Here is a 14,004-nt window from a genome sequence, read left to right as displayed (position 1 = left end):
CGCGTGCATTGATTCAGCCGCCACGCGAAACTGAGAAGATGCACCGGGAGACGCTCTTTGTCCTGCCGAAACGGGAAAGGACCATTTAGCTTCTGAAGCGATGAGCCGCAGGTACTAGCGTGCAGGTGTTTAATCTCGGAGATGTTGCTCGGTTGGTTTCGCTCGTCCTTGAGCTCACATGTTCGGGGGGCTTTGGAATCTCTTCAAAGCTCAAAGAGCGGGAATATGCTCTGTGCGTCGGGTTAGAAAACCTTTTTCCCTGTCAGGTCTTTAAACTTGAAATTTCCTTCAGAGAGAATACAGGATCTGGGATAATGAAATTTGTGAGGATTTGAACTTATATATAGGACTTATAATTAGGAGATCATTTGCAAGGTTTCTGAGAAATCGTCAAAGCGCATTGGGTACGAATTCGTTATATGATCGAGTTCATTGAATTAATCTTTTGTCAAGCCTTGTAATAAGATTAATAAGCAGTAGATAATTTCCTTGCTCTGTGTTTATAAGCGAACAGTGTAAAGGGCACGGGTTAATGAAAATCCGCGCAGGGATTTTCTGTCCGAGATGAGATTCTAATCCGAGTGCAAAGAATTTAAAATACTCGTGGACAGAGTATTCGCGTTAAAAATGTACGGAGATAGAACTGAGACTTGAATGGTGGTTTTTTTTGCCGGTGATAGCCGGAGCGTAATTCGGAGCACCGGCCCGTCCCTGGAATTATTCGTAATCTTCGAAGAGTCTAGTACAGGGGATGGTTAAGGGAGAAAGAGAGAGAGAGAGGGAGAGAGAGTTGACGATCAGTGCTGGAAAGGAGACCCCGCATCCCTTACGCTCTGGCAGCACCACCGGCAACAACCCTCGCAGCCTGCACGCCGGAACAATGGAAACAATACATTGAAATGAGAAAGTTGGTTTGCATTGTCGGACAAGCTCGTGCGCGCGGCTGCTTGCTTGCGACGACGACGCGCAGGGGAGAGGAGGAACCCGGCTTGCGTCTGTCTAACCGCGTCCCTCTCTACTTGTTTTCCTCCGCTCGTTTTTCCCTTCGCGTCCTCTGCCTTTTACCCCTTTGTGCCTGTGGGCTACGTACGTGTGCCCGATTCCGCTCTTTCTTTTTTTCCTCCGCTCCGAGGCGCCCCCGTCTCGTTTCCCATCGGCCGGCTGAAAGAAAGGATTGTAAACTGCCGGATGAGCCGCGGATTCCGGAATGGGGACTGCTGCTCCATTCGCCGGCGAAGCTCTGCCCTCGGTGAATCAGGAACGCGAGCATCAGCAATTAGTCGGAGAGATATCTCCATCCGGGCGCATTTTAATAAGTTAATCGGGTCGGATCCTCGCAATGACGACGACGACCACGACGTCGACGACGACGTTGTCCGCATGCCAGCCCGTACAAACCGTCGGATCGAATTTTTAAGATGTTTTCACTATCGCCGGTATTCGAGCGGAGATACTTTCAGACAATACCGTCCCGGGAACAATACCGACGATAGAATAACCGTGTGTACCGTTCGCGACTGAATACGTGCGCGGTTTTTTAAGTGTCCCATTCACCGCGATACCACAAACGCTCGTTCGAGATAATTTTGCAACGTGAAATTATATGCATCTCCGCCATAGAGATAAAAAGTTGTACGCGGAGTTACGAGTCCCCTCGTTTGTTCCGATAGTAATCTCGTACACTGGTATTTTACTTATTCAACTTCCACGGCTATCGAATCGAATCCCTCGTATAAAATTCGAACCCGCGAATTTTCGGGGAAACGTTTCGCCAGCCGATTACCGAGATTTACACACAGCGATACCGGAGTTTTGTAAAAATAACTACAAATCATTCCGCGTCCCATCGTCCATATTTCACCGTCGCCATGTCAGCTCTGCTTCATTTTTCAACGCTCGAATTAGTGTTTAATTTTAATTCGAATTTTGTCGACGAACGCAAATGTAACCGGGATGTGGAATCTTTGATCAACAGGCATTAATAACGCGGTCGGACCTGAAAGGTCGGAAATGCGAGCTCGGTTGAGGAAGAATCTGCGAAGAATAAGTGGTCGGTCTCGCTTGTGCAGGGGCTGTAAGAGATGTTGACGCAAAGCATTACGCAGATGGTCGATGGACGCTGCGTCTCGAACGCGAGCGCGGTAGAAACAGAAGTGTACAGCTTCAGGAGGTACTCCCGATGACGTCGAGGGTTGACTAAGGTTAGGCCACTCCAGCGTGTATCGCGTGCAACTCGGGGTAGGGGTGGCGAACGCGCAAACATTCATATGCGTGCCTGAGAGTGTAACACGGGCCTCGGCGTCTGCGGCCGACCCTTTTCTCCACTGTTACAGCCGAGTGTATCCGCGGGGAGCGCGGGTAGTCCTCGAGTAGTTGCACGGGACGCGGGCGCCTCCTTCCACCCCTCGTTCGTTGCGTCCTCCATTGTTTAGTTATTCTGATGAGCCAGTGCATTTCAAATACCCTCGAACGGGCCATTATATCGGTGAACACATTGCTTCCTTTTAGGCCACGCGCGCCCCTCATCGTCGTCGCCGGTGACAGCTTCCTTTTACCGGATCCGGACATTTTTATATTCCTCGTTAATTGGACTCAACTGCGTTGATAAATCGCGGTGCGTGCCGACTTTCGAGGGCTGAGTCCGTCCCACGTTCTGACGTCCACTTAACGTGGAAGAACCTCGTTGATTCCGCTCGGTAAACGATTCCAGAGGGATGCAAACAGAACGTTCAAAGAAAGTGGAAATTTCGTATGTAAGGACACTTTCATGTATTTATCATCTGACAAATATTTAACATAGAATGAGGTAATAAAGTCATTCGTTCATTCGTATTGTTAGAACGTTTTATTCGATTATAAATTTTACAACGTGTCTTAACACTTGCAAACGGTCTACGATCTGCGTATACACGTGTATGACGTATTGGAGGGTGAAATCGCACGCGGTTTCCTTTCAACGATTATAGGTATAGTTTTATTCGGCCAATAACAGCATCGATGTGTGGGTCGGTTCTTTTTTCTTGCTCCTCCTCCTTCTGTTCCTCTTCCTCCACTATTCCTCCTTTTGTTCTACTATTTTATTCCCGGTAAAAGCTGAAACGGTGAATAGGCACCGAGGAAAGCGCTTTTTATTCGATCAAAAGCTTGTTTTCACTTGTTAGCGCGCGATTATCCGCCATTATTCGAAATTAAAAATACCACTTCGGCGAGCACGTTCATCCCAGTTCTCCTTTTTTTTTTTTTTTTATTCGTTCGGTGAGGGAAAATGGAATTACCGTGATACTCGATTCTCTCCATGTTAATCCGGATTATGAGTCGGCGGGACTCAAAGAATGGGAGTACAACAAAAAATGGGGAATCGTGAGTATGGAAATTCCCCGCCGTCTTCGATCGTACATTCAACCGCGAGTTTGTTACGCATCTGATTTAACTCTTTATAAATAACTCGCTTCTTCACCAGAAATACAGGTCCATCTGTGTTTCATACAATAATTGAGCCGTTCAGTGCACACATCGATTAACTCCACTTTTTGAAAAATCTTAAATTTATGTGTCAAAGCATTTGGTATAGTCATAACTTGTGCTTTGACACATAAATTTAAGATTTTTCAAAAAGTGGAGTTAATCGATGTGTGCACTGAACGGCTCAATTGATGTATTAATTGATAAACAGTTTCATTTAATAATTGATACAGTCGTACATACGCTAATTGATTGACACTACATACTCTATTTTATTATTACTAACACACGTAGTACGCGTGCTAGTAATGGAAACGCGTTAATTGAACATTAAAGGGAACTTAAGCAAACGCAGGAGAGTTAGCCGACGTGAAACTGCTGTTATAGGGAATTAAGTTACCTTTATAATGTGAAATGGACTCGGCACGGAAAATATAAAATTACCGTTACCGGGCTACGATCTTTCCCTTTGGAGAAAAATTGTTGCGGAGTGTTCCAAGGCGGCGGAATGTGGGTCACGATGATGTTAGAGAAATCACGGAAAGAGAATACGGCCAGAGGGTGACTTCTCTTCGAATAAAACAGTTCTCGTTCAAGATGCTGCAGTTTCCTTTGGCTCGATCACTTTAGGGATGCCAGCTACTGAAAGCAATCCGGCCGGAAACCGTGGGATTCTACTGGAAATTCTCGAGGCTTCACGTACAAAGATTGTCTCGGATACCGGTCTCAAGCCAACGGGAAGTTAATTAACGTCGTCGGCGTAATACGAAAGGAAAAACTGTGCGGGATCGTTCGGAAATTAAAATTTTCTCACGAAATCGTATTCGAGTTTATTCATATTTAATATCTAGTTTTCAAACTATCCGAGAGTACTGTTCCTGCAATTTATTTCTAGGGATAACATAAGATGGACGAAAGATTGAATTTCTCGTATTTTCCAATGCAATTTTCCGATGCAATTTTCCGATATGTCATTTGATTTGTACGAAGAACGACGATAGACTCATGGAAAATAGAAGCAATAGAAAAGTGTTGAACCCGCAATCATATTTACCAATGCAATTTATCAATACATATAATATATATGGGGGACGATATATTCTTTGATGGACAAATTTTGATGGACTAATTGAGAATGGGAGTAGAAACCTGTTGAATAGCAGTTGTACTTTCGAGCTTAATTTTTCAATGCATAATTAAAAGCTCCTTCGACCGGGCGTTTGGAGGCCGGAGACGCCCATCAGACATTATTAACTAAAACGTAAATGGGGTAGACGGCGATATTCGTTGCACGTTCCTCCGGGCATTCGGTATACTTCGTTGGGCCGGCTTCCAGATGGGCAATGCCGGACGGAATGCGGAATACATCCAGGTGGACCGGCATTCCTACTTAAATCAACATAACTCGGGTGATGAATGGTTAACAGGCTTCGCGGGGGGCGATGCAACGCGCTCCATTTATGGAAGCTATTACGGCCGAATTTCAGCGTTAAATGTGTGATTTATGGCCGCCCGTATTATCTTCGTTCGTGTCCCGACGATACACTGCGTCCCCTTTCCGCTTCCTGCATTTCTGAAAATTACTTTAAACTCGGCAAGTCGAGCGAGAAAAATTCATCAAACCCGCGTGCAGTGATTAATGTCAGTCCGTCGATTGATGCAGGAAGAAATATTTATCTTGCCCCAAAGGACCGTACGTTACACGTATAGACTATCAGTCGTGTAGAAATAACTACATTAGCAAATTATACTCATAAAGATACGATGTAATACATTTCATTACGACAAGAGTGTCTCTCGTTTTTAATTAGAGGATTCACTCGTAGAATAAAGTAAAAGTATGCTGGCTACATAAAGGTGGGAGTAAATGAAAGCAAGGAGACAGATGAAAGAGAGAATCCGCGGCTCATTATGACGGAATCCGTTTGTTGCAGGTTGCGACGCCTCGTACGAGATGCAGGGGCCGAGCTTCGTGTCGGAGCCAGCGTCGCGGGTGGAATTCACGAATGTGAACGGTGGCCGTGTGGACTGCATAGTGAGAGGAAATCCGGCGCCGACCGTCGACTGGCTGGCAGCGGACGGCGGCAGTATAACGAGTATCCCCGGAATCAGACACGTCCTTGGCAACGGGACGATCCACTTTCCTGGCTTCGAGGCCGAGGTCTTCCGGCAGGATGTCCACTGGGCCATTTATAAGTGTTCCGCCGTCAACAGTGTCGGTGCCATCGTTAGCAGAGACGTCACTGTCAGAGCAGGCACGCGAAACTTCTTGCTCGTTATCTGCATTATGTTGTCTGCCCGGTACACCGCTTGCTTTCTCCGCTATCTACTCTCTCGTCCGACCCTAGACTTCCTCTTCCTCTTTCTTCTCGAGTGAAGAAAAACAGATCCTATTCCGTGGAATAATGTATTGGTTTTGATTGATCGCCCGCGTCGATATGGAAATATTTGTCATCTTTTCTCAAGCTCCCAGCGTGTTGTTTGAATAAAAAAAAAAAAAACTTGAAGGGGATAGGAGAGATCCGCGGCTTTACATTAAACATCCCTGGCACCGGTTGGCGGCCAACGCCGCCGCCGGTTCCGCTCTTAGACGGAATAATTCATCCCTCCGATCGGAAGATAGTACGTCTTCACTATGAAATATTTATTCCCATCGGGGTTTGTGATTTGCTCCGTTTCGTCGCTGGCTTCGATGCACCTGGGATACGGGCAACCGGAGATGAGAACGCGATTCACCGCTGACAGTTCGTCTAGTTTGATGCGGAACGAACCTCTGGGATACTTTTTACGATACAATTTCTGCGAGTAATGAGGCGATCGATAAAATTCCAACTGAAAAAGCAGAAACTTCTTATCTCCCAAGGAAGAGTCGTTTCCTACGTACAGGGTGGATAAATAAGAAGTGTCGTACGATATAGGTCATCGTGTTCTGAGGAATTACGATGTATTTCTGCAGAATGACGAGTAAATGGACAATTTTTTTAATGATATTTTTTCCGGATTCACCTCGTATACTCGTGTTGTTTTAACTTCGTTGGATGCTCCGTGAAAAGGCGTTACAAGAATAACGGGACTTAAAAATAAAGTTGGCTTCGGGTCAACGAACCGGAAGATATCTTATCGACCTAATATGCCCGTAAATCATCGTCGCGTGAACGCGGCTCATACCTTTTCAGATTCGTACCTCTGCCGCGTCAGCGTCACAACGTTCCTCCTTTTTGCCGGGTCCTCCGGCTCCGTTCGAGTCGATCAACTTCGCTGACTCTGTCTTCCCGGCGTGAAAACTGGCGAACACGAACTCCGTGTTAGCCTCCTCGGTGGAAAACGGATGTGATTAGGCGAGGGAGCCGGGACTAGGCTTACGTGTGCATTCGAGATGCTGACTTAGCTGAAAATTCGAATCGAATAACAACAATGGCAGCCCCGTTTCCGGGCTCGTTCGCCTAACCGCGCCCAGCCAATCTCGATTCCTGATCGAAAACACGTACACCTCGTCCATTCGTCGTTGGACGTGTCCATTTTATCCGGGACTTATTCCAGCGCCGCGTCCTTCGCGCATCTGCCAGGAAATAAGGGTAACTAAGCTGATAAAGGGGAGACGAGAAGTGGTTCGACAATTGCTCTCTGCCACGAGTAGATCGCGGGGGGGATCGAGTGCTTGTTTAAATCCTAAACGCGGGATCTTTGCATAAATTGTGAAAATAATACTGTCGCATTCGCTTTTCCGGAATTCATTATTTGAACAGCACAGAGATATATTGTCTCAGGTGGGGTATTATTTCAGCATAATACCGGAACAATGTATTTCCGCGTAAATTCCTATCCGAGAGCAGAGACAAAATTCCGGGAGGTCCATATATATACTGGGATGTCGCTGTTCCCGGAACTTAGAGACACGGTCATCTCTTTGCACGAACTTTAATCCGGCGTATTTTTTCGTTTCATTCTTCTTTAACGAACTATTTAAAGTGCCGTCCGCTCGACGCGGTCCAAAGAAGTTAATTAAGGTCCCCTGGAAATGAGAGAAATTACATTGCCGTAAGAAAAGCTTCGGGTAATAAAGTAAAAATTACTTTCTGCATCCTCGTAGCCAGCGAGATACGTCCCCCGTTGTTTCGCGCGGCCAGCGATAACAGTTTCTTTTCACCACTTTGCGGTAAGAAAAACGACCCGGTCGAATGAATATCGGTGGCGGTAAAAACCTGGCCACGACCGTCGAAATGTCACTTAATACCGGGTTTCCATCGGTGCTCGCCGCGAGAATACGCCGCGCTCCGGAAGAAGCTCGCGACGGAGCTTAACGACGTTTGTACAAAAACAACGGCGCACCCACCGTATTGTTTGCCCTCCGCCCACGAGACGCATTCCTTTCTGGCAAGGGTCGCCGATCCCCGTAAGACGTTTATTTTCTTCTATTTACTTCGGCACAATGCGACCGCGGTTTATTCTTCTTGTAAATTTCGTTGTTCCAGTTTAATTTCGTCGAGCACACCGCGACGCGTTGTGAAGTAATGAGAAATCTCGCCACCGCCGCGTTTATGTAAAATAACGCTAGCCTTCGCCTTGCGTAACGCCCGTTCGAGCTTTTACGTACGTCTTTATACGCGCGGCTCCATTAACTCACCTCCGCCTGCGTACGGACGGTAGACTTATTTTTATGCGTTTCTTGCGAGGGGAAAACGTTATCGTTTTGGTTACGCAATTACTTTCGTGTAAAACGTAGGCCGTTCACGAGTCACAGCACATAATAGTCAAACGTATAATATAAATGTTGATGATTTATTGTAGAACAAGATTTTCGAGCTAGGATGAACTGAGAAATTATTTTTTTTAAGCGCGGACGTTTCGATTAGGCAATTACGCGGGGCCATGATTGGCAATTGAAATGAACGATAATTTCTCGAGGCGCGGGCGGTCATGGTTGAAATCGAATCTCTTGAATATACATGCCCCCGCTTGCGAATTCATAGAAGCTCCCGGGGATGTTCGCGTTTTATGGTTCGCGAGTACTCTCGCTCCGGTAGATGGAAAACGTCCGCGGAATATCTGCGCCGTTGCTCTCCCGCGATCGTGCAAGACGGCATATTCGACGCTCTCGAAACAAGACGGCCCGAGTAATCGTATTATCATAACTGCGCTACGTGTTTTCGCGACGCCTCGGTGACAATCGTAAAAGTGCCGCCCGATATTCGTTTTTCACTCTAATTCTTTTTTAACCGCCTCGGTGCGACGGACCGAGAACGGAACGATTATTTTTAATTTAACCCGGCCTCTCCCGCGCGGGACACGGGAAATTCTTTTATTCGTCACGCGAAGTCGCGGAAATTTTATACGGAAATAATTACGCGTCCCCGGGTCGAGTTACTCCGTAAATCTAATTCGACAACGTTGCGCTTTGGAAACTCGTGGCTAAACGAGCCTGACCCGTCGCAGAACGAACGACTCGTTCGTTTCATTTCGCGCTCTTGCATGCATCGTCGTTCAAGCATTAATTTTCAGAGAACTTCCAAAGACCAATTACGTTAGACCTTTCCGCAGTCTTCCGACCGGAAGCATCCGCTTATCAAACGTCTCGGTCAATTTTAATACAATAATTATTTCGACGTTAATCCAAATGTTTCCCAACCAAGGGGCCATCGACACGCGGATAACGAAGACATAATTGCGACGTAGCTGGATGAGAGCTCTCGGGCTCGTCTCCGGCGGAAAATTCGAGTCTCCCGAAAAAGGAGGCGTGGGCGGCGGGCGCAGGTTGGGCTAGGACCGTTCCGGAGTCGGTCGTTTCCTCTCTTCCCGTAGGTTTCATGGTTTGTAAATATTACCTGCCACGATACGTCTGCCGAGTTTATGCTCGGCTTGGTTGCCGCGTAACCGAGAGCCGTGTGATACGGGGTTGCTAGCAAGCCTGGAAAACCCGCGTTGCTGGAAGCGAGGGGCAGGCAGGCAGGCAGGCAGGCAGCGGGAGGCGGGGAGGGAGGGATGCGAACTCACCGAGTTTTTACCCCATTCTGGAGTCTGAGTGCCTCGCTCCGCTGACTCTCGAAACGGGTTGCACAGCCGGGTCCTACACACCACCACGTTTTCCTTTGCCCGACCCTCCAACCCCCTGTCTCTCTCCACGCCGCGCGGCTTTCTAGCTTTCCGTCCTTCGTTTACCCTCTTTCAGGCCTTCGCTCTCTCGCAACCTTTCAACCGAGACCATCAACTTACGTGGAATGCTAGTTCATGGCCGGATTGGGACAGCCTCGAGATTTTGGATAAGATACAGCGACCCTTTTAAGGGTTTCAAACCCCCCTCCTATCGGTTCGCGAATTTTTCTTCCGCCCCGATTAACGAGCACATGGCAGGGCGTTCCATCATTTCGATTTTACCACGAAAATCTAACTTATCGTTTAACCAGTTTCTCATCGATCATCAAGTATCGCATGATACATTTTATTAATTCTGTTTATAATGTTTATGATCTGCAGTGTACGATAAAAATGGTTAGAAATTTGTTAAGTTAGGTAATTACGACGATTCTTGCGGTTACACGTCTACAATTTTCATTATGATCCTTTCAGCGCGCTGTCTTTTAGACGTTCGAGATTTTTTAATTAAGAGTTGAAGCTCGCCTCATTTAGAGTCCGCGTTGGCTTTTATCCGGCTTTCAGCCGGAGCTACCGTAAAAGTTGATTCCTCGACGACGGGTATCAACATCTTGTAGTCGCAGTCGTTAACAAAGCCCCGACCGTATTTAATCCCAAGGTACGTATCGGGGCGCGCCCTCCATTTCGCCCTGCGCCCTCGTGCCACTTAACAACTTTTTTCTTCGCCGTTACCACCCGCATCCTTAGCGAACTCCTACCGCCGAGACAATTAAATCGCCAGGAACGGATTCGCAGGAATTCTCAAACGTAGAGAACCAAGCGAGAATCGCAGTTACGGCAAGCAAATGTATCACAATTATACGTTGGATGTACTCGACGAGACTTGATTTAAATCGGATTCATAGCGCGTCGCGTGGTTTTAAGCGAACCGCGTTATCAAATATCATAGTAGCAATTAAATTGCAGAAGCAACGGTATCCAATAAAACACGTTACCAGGCACGTTTTGAGAATTCCACGTTGAATTCCACGCAGCTTAGCCAAAGAATGCGAGGATCGGTGGTTAACGTTCTTAGTAGCGAGACAATAGTATATACACGTGAATCGCATTCTATTTGTTAGCTAGAAACAAGGTTCGTATCGATCGGACGAATTAATTTAGCCTTTCAGTGGTGAAACGACGAGTATGGCCACTCGGATTGTTGCCATTGAAAACGATCCGTTATATCGGACGGAAAAAAGCCGGCGGGAAAATATCTTTCACGGTGCGTCGGCCTCAGGCGACGCAAGACGGCTTTGCTCGAATTTCCCGTGCGTTATGCAATAACGAAATCGCGCGCAGCTTCCCCCGTTTAATTGATACGTCATGAATCTACGGGATGTGCCGGCGCGATGTACGCCTATGAAGTCTTGTTAACGAAGCCCTGGTTAACGTTATTACGTTTACCCGAGTTCGGTTATCGATATCGCGCAACGGGCAACAATGAAACGCACGGCTCATCGATTATTGCCAATGCGAAACGATCATTCGCAATTCTAATATAATTACTGTATCATTCATCTAGATCTGTCGAATGGACGTTCGCTGAAAGTACAAATATTTCTTTTAGTGCACCGACCCTGCACGAGGCATACTTTCGAGCGGCTGGTTGTTTGCGTGTTTCAGTGGTGAACCAGCGTTACGATCCGGAAGTTCAATGTCCCGGCGGTTTCCTCGGCAACAACGTGCTCATGCGATGCAACGTGCCCAGTTTCGTTCGTGACCACGTCACCATCACGTCTTGGCTTCAGGAGCCGTCGTTTAACATCTACCCGTCCACCATGGCCGGTAAGACTCGGAACTTAGCATTGTTCATAAAAATAAACAAATTTTACAGACGTACATTAGAAAGTTCGTGCTAATAGAAAATAGATATTGAATTAAATTTTTGCAAACAATTTTGCTACGAATTTCTATAAATATTCGAATAATATACGCGCGAGATTGGGAATACTATTGGACGATTTGCACCTATCGCGCTTCGGACAAAGGGCATGGAAGACAGCATGCTGCAACGCGCAAAGTTTTCACCGGTGAGTCCGTTAACGAGGGAAACTCCATTAATTATGGAGAAGTTCGATCAAGGTGGTGTATACCCGTTCTGAATGCGCTTGTGATAATCCAGACGGATTTGTTAATACACTCATCAATAAGACAATCGATATGGACGGTCCAAACTTTGCTCGTTGCGCTCCGCGCGGGTTCAGAGTTGAACGAACTCGAGGAACGATTTTTATTTACACGGAAAAACTTACAATTTTTATTCCCATTAACTTTTGAGTTTCATATCGAACTTTTAAAAAATTCAGGGAATTTTTTTGTTCTGCAATTGGAACGCTTTTTATGTGATTTCAATTTGAGAACAGCGACAGTGTTTGGTGCCTTGATAACCGTGACGTATGTTTCTGTTTGCAGACGGTAAGTATCACATGTTGTCAACCGGGGAGCTGATGATACTGAATATCACGCGGGAGGACGCGGAGCGGACTTATCGGTGCAGGACGCATCATCGCCTGACTCAGGAAACGGTCGTCAGCAGCAACGTCGGCAGGCTTCAATTGACTGGTGAGTGCATTAAAATCCGCTTTGCTCCGACCAACGACGTAACTCGCATTCATCCTCGTTCCCGTCTCTAGATTGCATTTTAAAATTCATAACAGAGTTCGCATGCATCGAACTTGATTAATGTACAGAAGTTCACCACGCCAGTTTTTCCTATTTCAATTTACGAGCTTGAAAATGTTTCCCGTCTTTCAGAGGTAATCTACATCCAGGCTTCAAAGACTGTTTACTGTTTAGACATACTTTTTGAAGGCATCAAGAACTTAGTTATTTAGTAACAGCCGAGCAAACAACGCTCGGTTTATTAACAAACGTCATCAGGGAAAGGAGAAGTCTGACACGAGCAGAAAATGTTTTTTTCCCCCGGAACAAAGCTCGGTAAACAGCGAAAAAGCGTGGAGAGAAGAACGTGCAAGAAAGGAAACAATATTTCCAGTCCGTTAACACATTTTCTTCCTACATTTCCCCTGTCTATCTCCGCGAAACACATCGAAGCTCCTTCCCTCAGTTAATAAAGTTTTAATACGTAGCCGGGGAGATTTTAGCGAGAACCGGGATTATTAATAAGAGTATCGAAGGGAGAGGGGAATGAGAGGATATCGGCGGGTAGAACTTTCGCCTCTTCCGTCTCGAGAGGAACTTATTATCACAGACCGTCGCGATATTTACAAATTCCTCGCTGGGACTGTTGAATATTTATGAGCCGAGCCACTTTCCGAGCGTCAGATGCTGCGGATACCGTTCTTCGATTCCGTTCACGAGCGTCTTCCGGCGATCGTTTATCGGGGCCACGAGGATTCGGGCTGATCCGATTCTAGTGCGCGTGATTCCGTAATTGGACAACGGCTAAGACACTCGACGTATCCGGAATCGAGAATCGAATGCCATTCCCTTCCACCAAGACTGCAAGATGTTGGTTATTAAATTTGTTTTTTAATTCCGAACGGGAGGAGAATGAAAAATAGAAGCGGCGGAGGTTGCAGAGGAAACTCAATTTTGCTTCGCCGTTGGCTCGCCCGGCTACGGATACGTTCGATTTCAATTAAATGTTTGCTTTGCCATCGCGCGAATAACCGTGCGCTTTCTCTCTGTCAATTATTACTGTTGAAAAAACGTCGCGCAAGCGCCACCGGGTAAAAGAAAATACGCGGGAAAGCGTATTGTTGTACCTCCGGCTGCGTATCATCGATTGTCCCTGCTTTGTTGCAGGCAGAAATTGCTGCCGGGCTTTTTTCGCGAGAGCGCGCCCAAAATTGTCGGCGCCTCTCTCCTGCTGATTCTCCCTTTCAAGTAACAAAACGATCAATCAAAAGCATTTATCGACTTTCATTAATGCTACATCAATTCGTTCATTTTATTTTATCAATTATGCGTTAAACGGTAGAACACGATCAAATAAGCGTTGTGTGCCTGTATTCTCTCCCGGAGGGGTTTGCGTGAAAGTGCAAACGCCGTGTCTCGGGAGAGCAAACACGTCGTTGTATATTACACGATAAACCGAGTTCCACCCCTCGGACACGCACGATCGAACGCGATTCGATATGATCGATCGACGCCAGATCGAACGGGGGGGTGTGTGGTGGTAGGAAGGAAAGAGCTTACATCGAAGTTCAGGTTCATTAACGGTACGCAATTAGTAGCCTTATTTCGCGCGGGACACTTGCTGCCGATTTAATATAATCGGAAATCGTTCTTGCCAACAGGATTCGGTTACAAAAGAACGAAAGCAATGTCCGCAAACTCTGATAGGAGCGATATCGCCTATTAATGTTTGGATAAATGAACACGAATCGGATTAGAGTTGGATATTTCCAAAAAAAGATATTAAATCGATGATCCCTGTTCCTTCGG

The 14,004-nt window shown here is 46.5% G+C and overlaps 1 protein-coding gene across 7 annotated transcripts in view; it reads left to right on the top strand.

The window, feature by feature from the left end:
• Positions 1 to 14,004, top strand: part of LOC108623055 (Down syndrome cell adhesion molecule-like protein Dscam2) — a 97,500-nt gene that overhangs the window by 34,890 nt on the left and 48,606 nt on the right. For all 7 annotated transcript variants that reach the window (XM_018021320.2, XM_018021318.2, XM_018021316.2 and 4 more), the window contains exons 2-4: positions 5,397 to 5,717; positions 11,218 to 11,379; positions 12,007 to 12,156. In XM_018021320.2, the coding sequence (XP_017876809.1) occupies positions 5,397 to 5,717; positions 11,218 to 11,379; positions 12,007 to 12,156 (633 nt within the window). The remainder of the gene's footprint in view (positions 1 to 5,396; positions 5,718 to 11,217; positions 11,380 to 12,006; positions 12,157 to 14,004) is intronic.

Source organism: Ceratina calcarata, unplaced genomic scaffold (assembly GCF_001652005.2).
Source record: "Ceratina calcarata isolate Rehan_Ccalc_2016 unplaced genomic scaffold, ASM165200v1 scaffold250.2, whole genome shotgun sequence".
Taxonomy (NCBI): Eukaryota; Metazoa; Arthropoda; class Insecta; order Hymenoptera; family Apidae; genus Ceratina; species Ceratina calcarata.
Note: the sequence above shows the minus strand (reverse complement) of the source record. Positions and strands in the feature narration are given on the sequence as shown.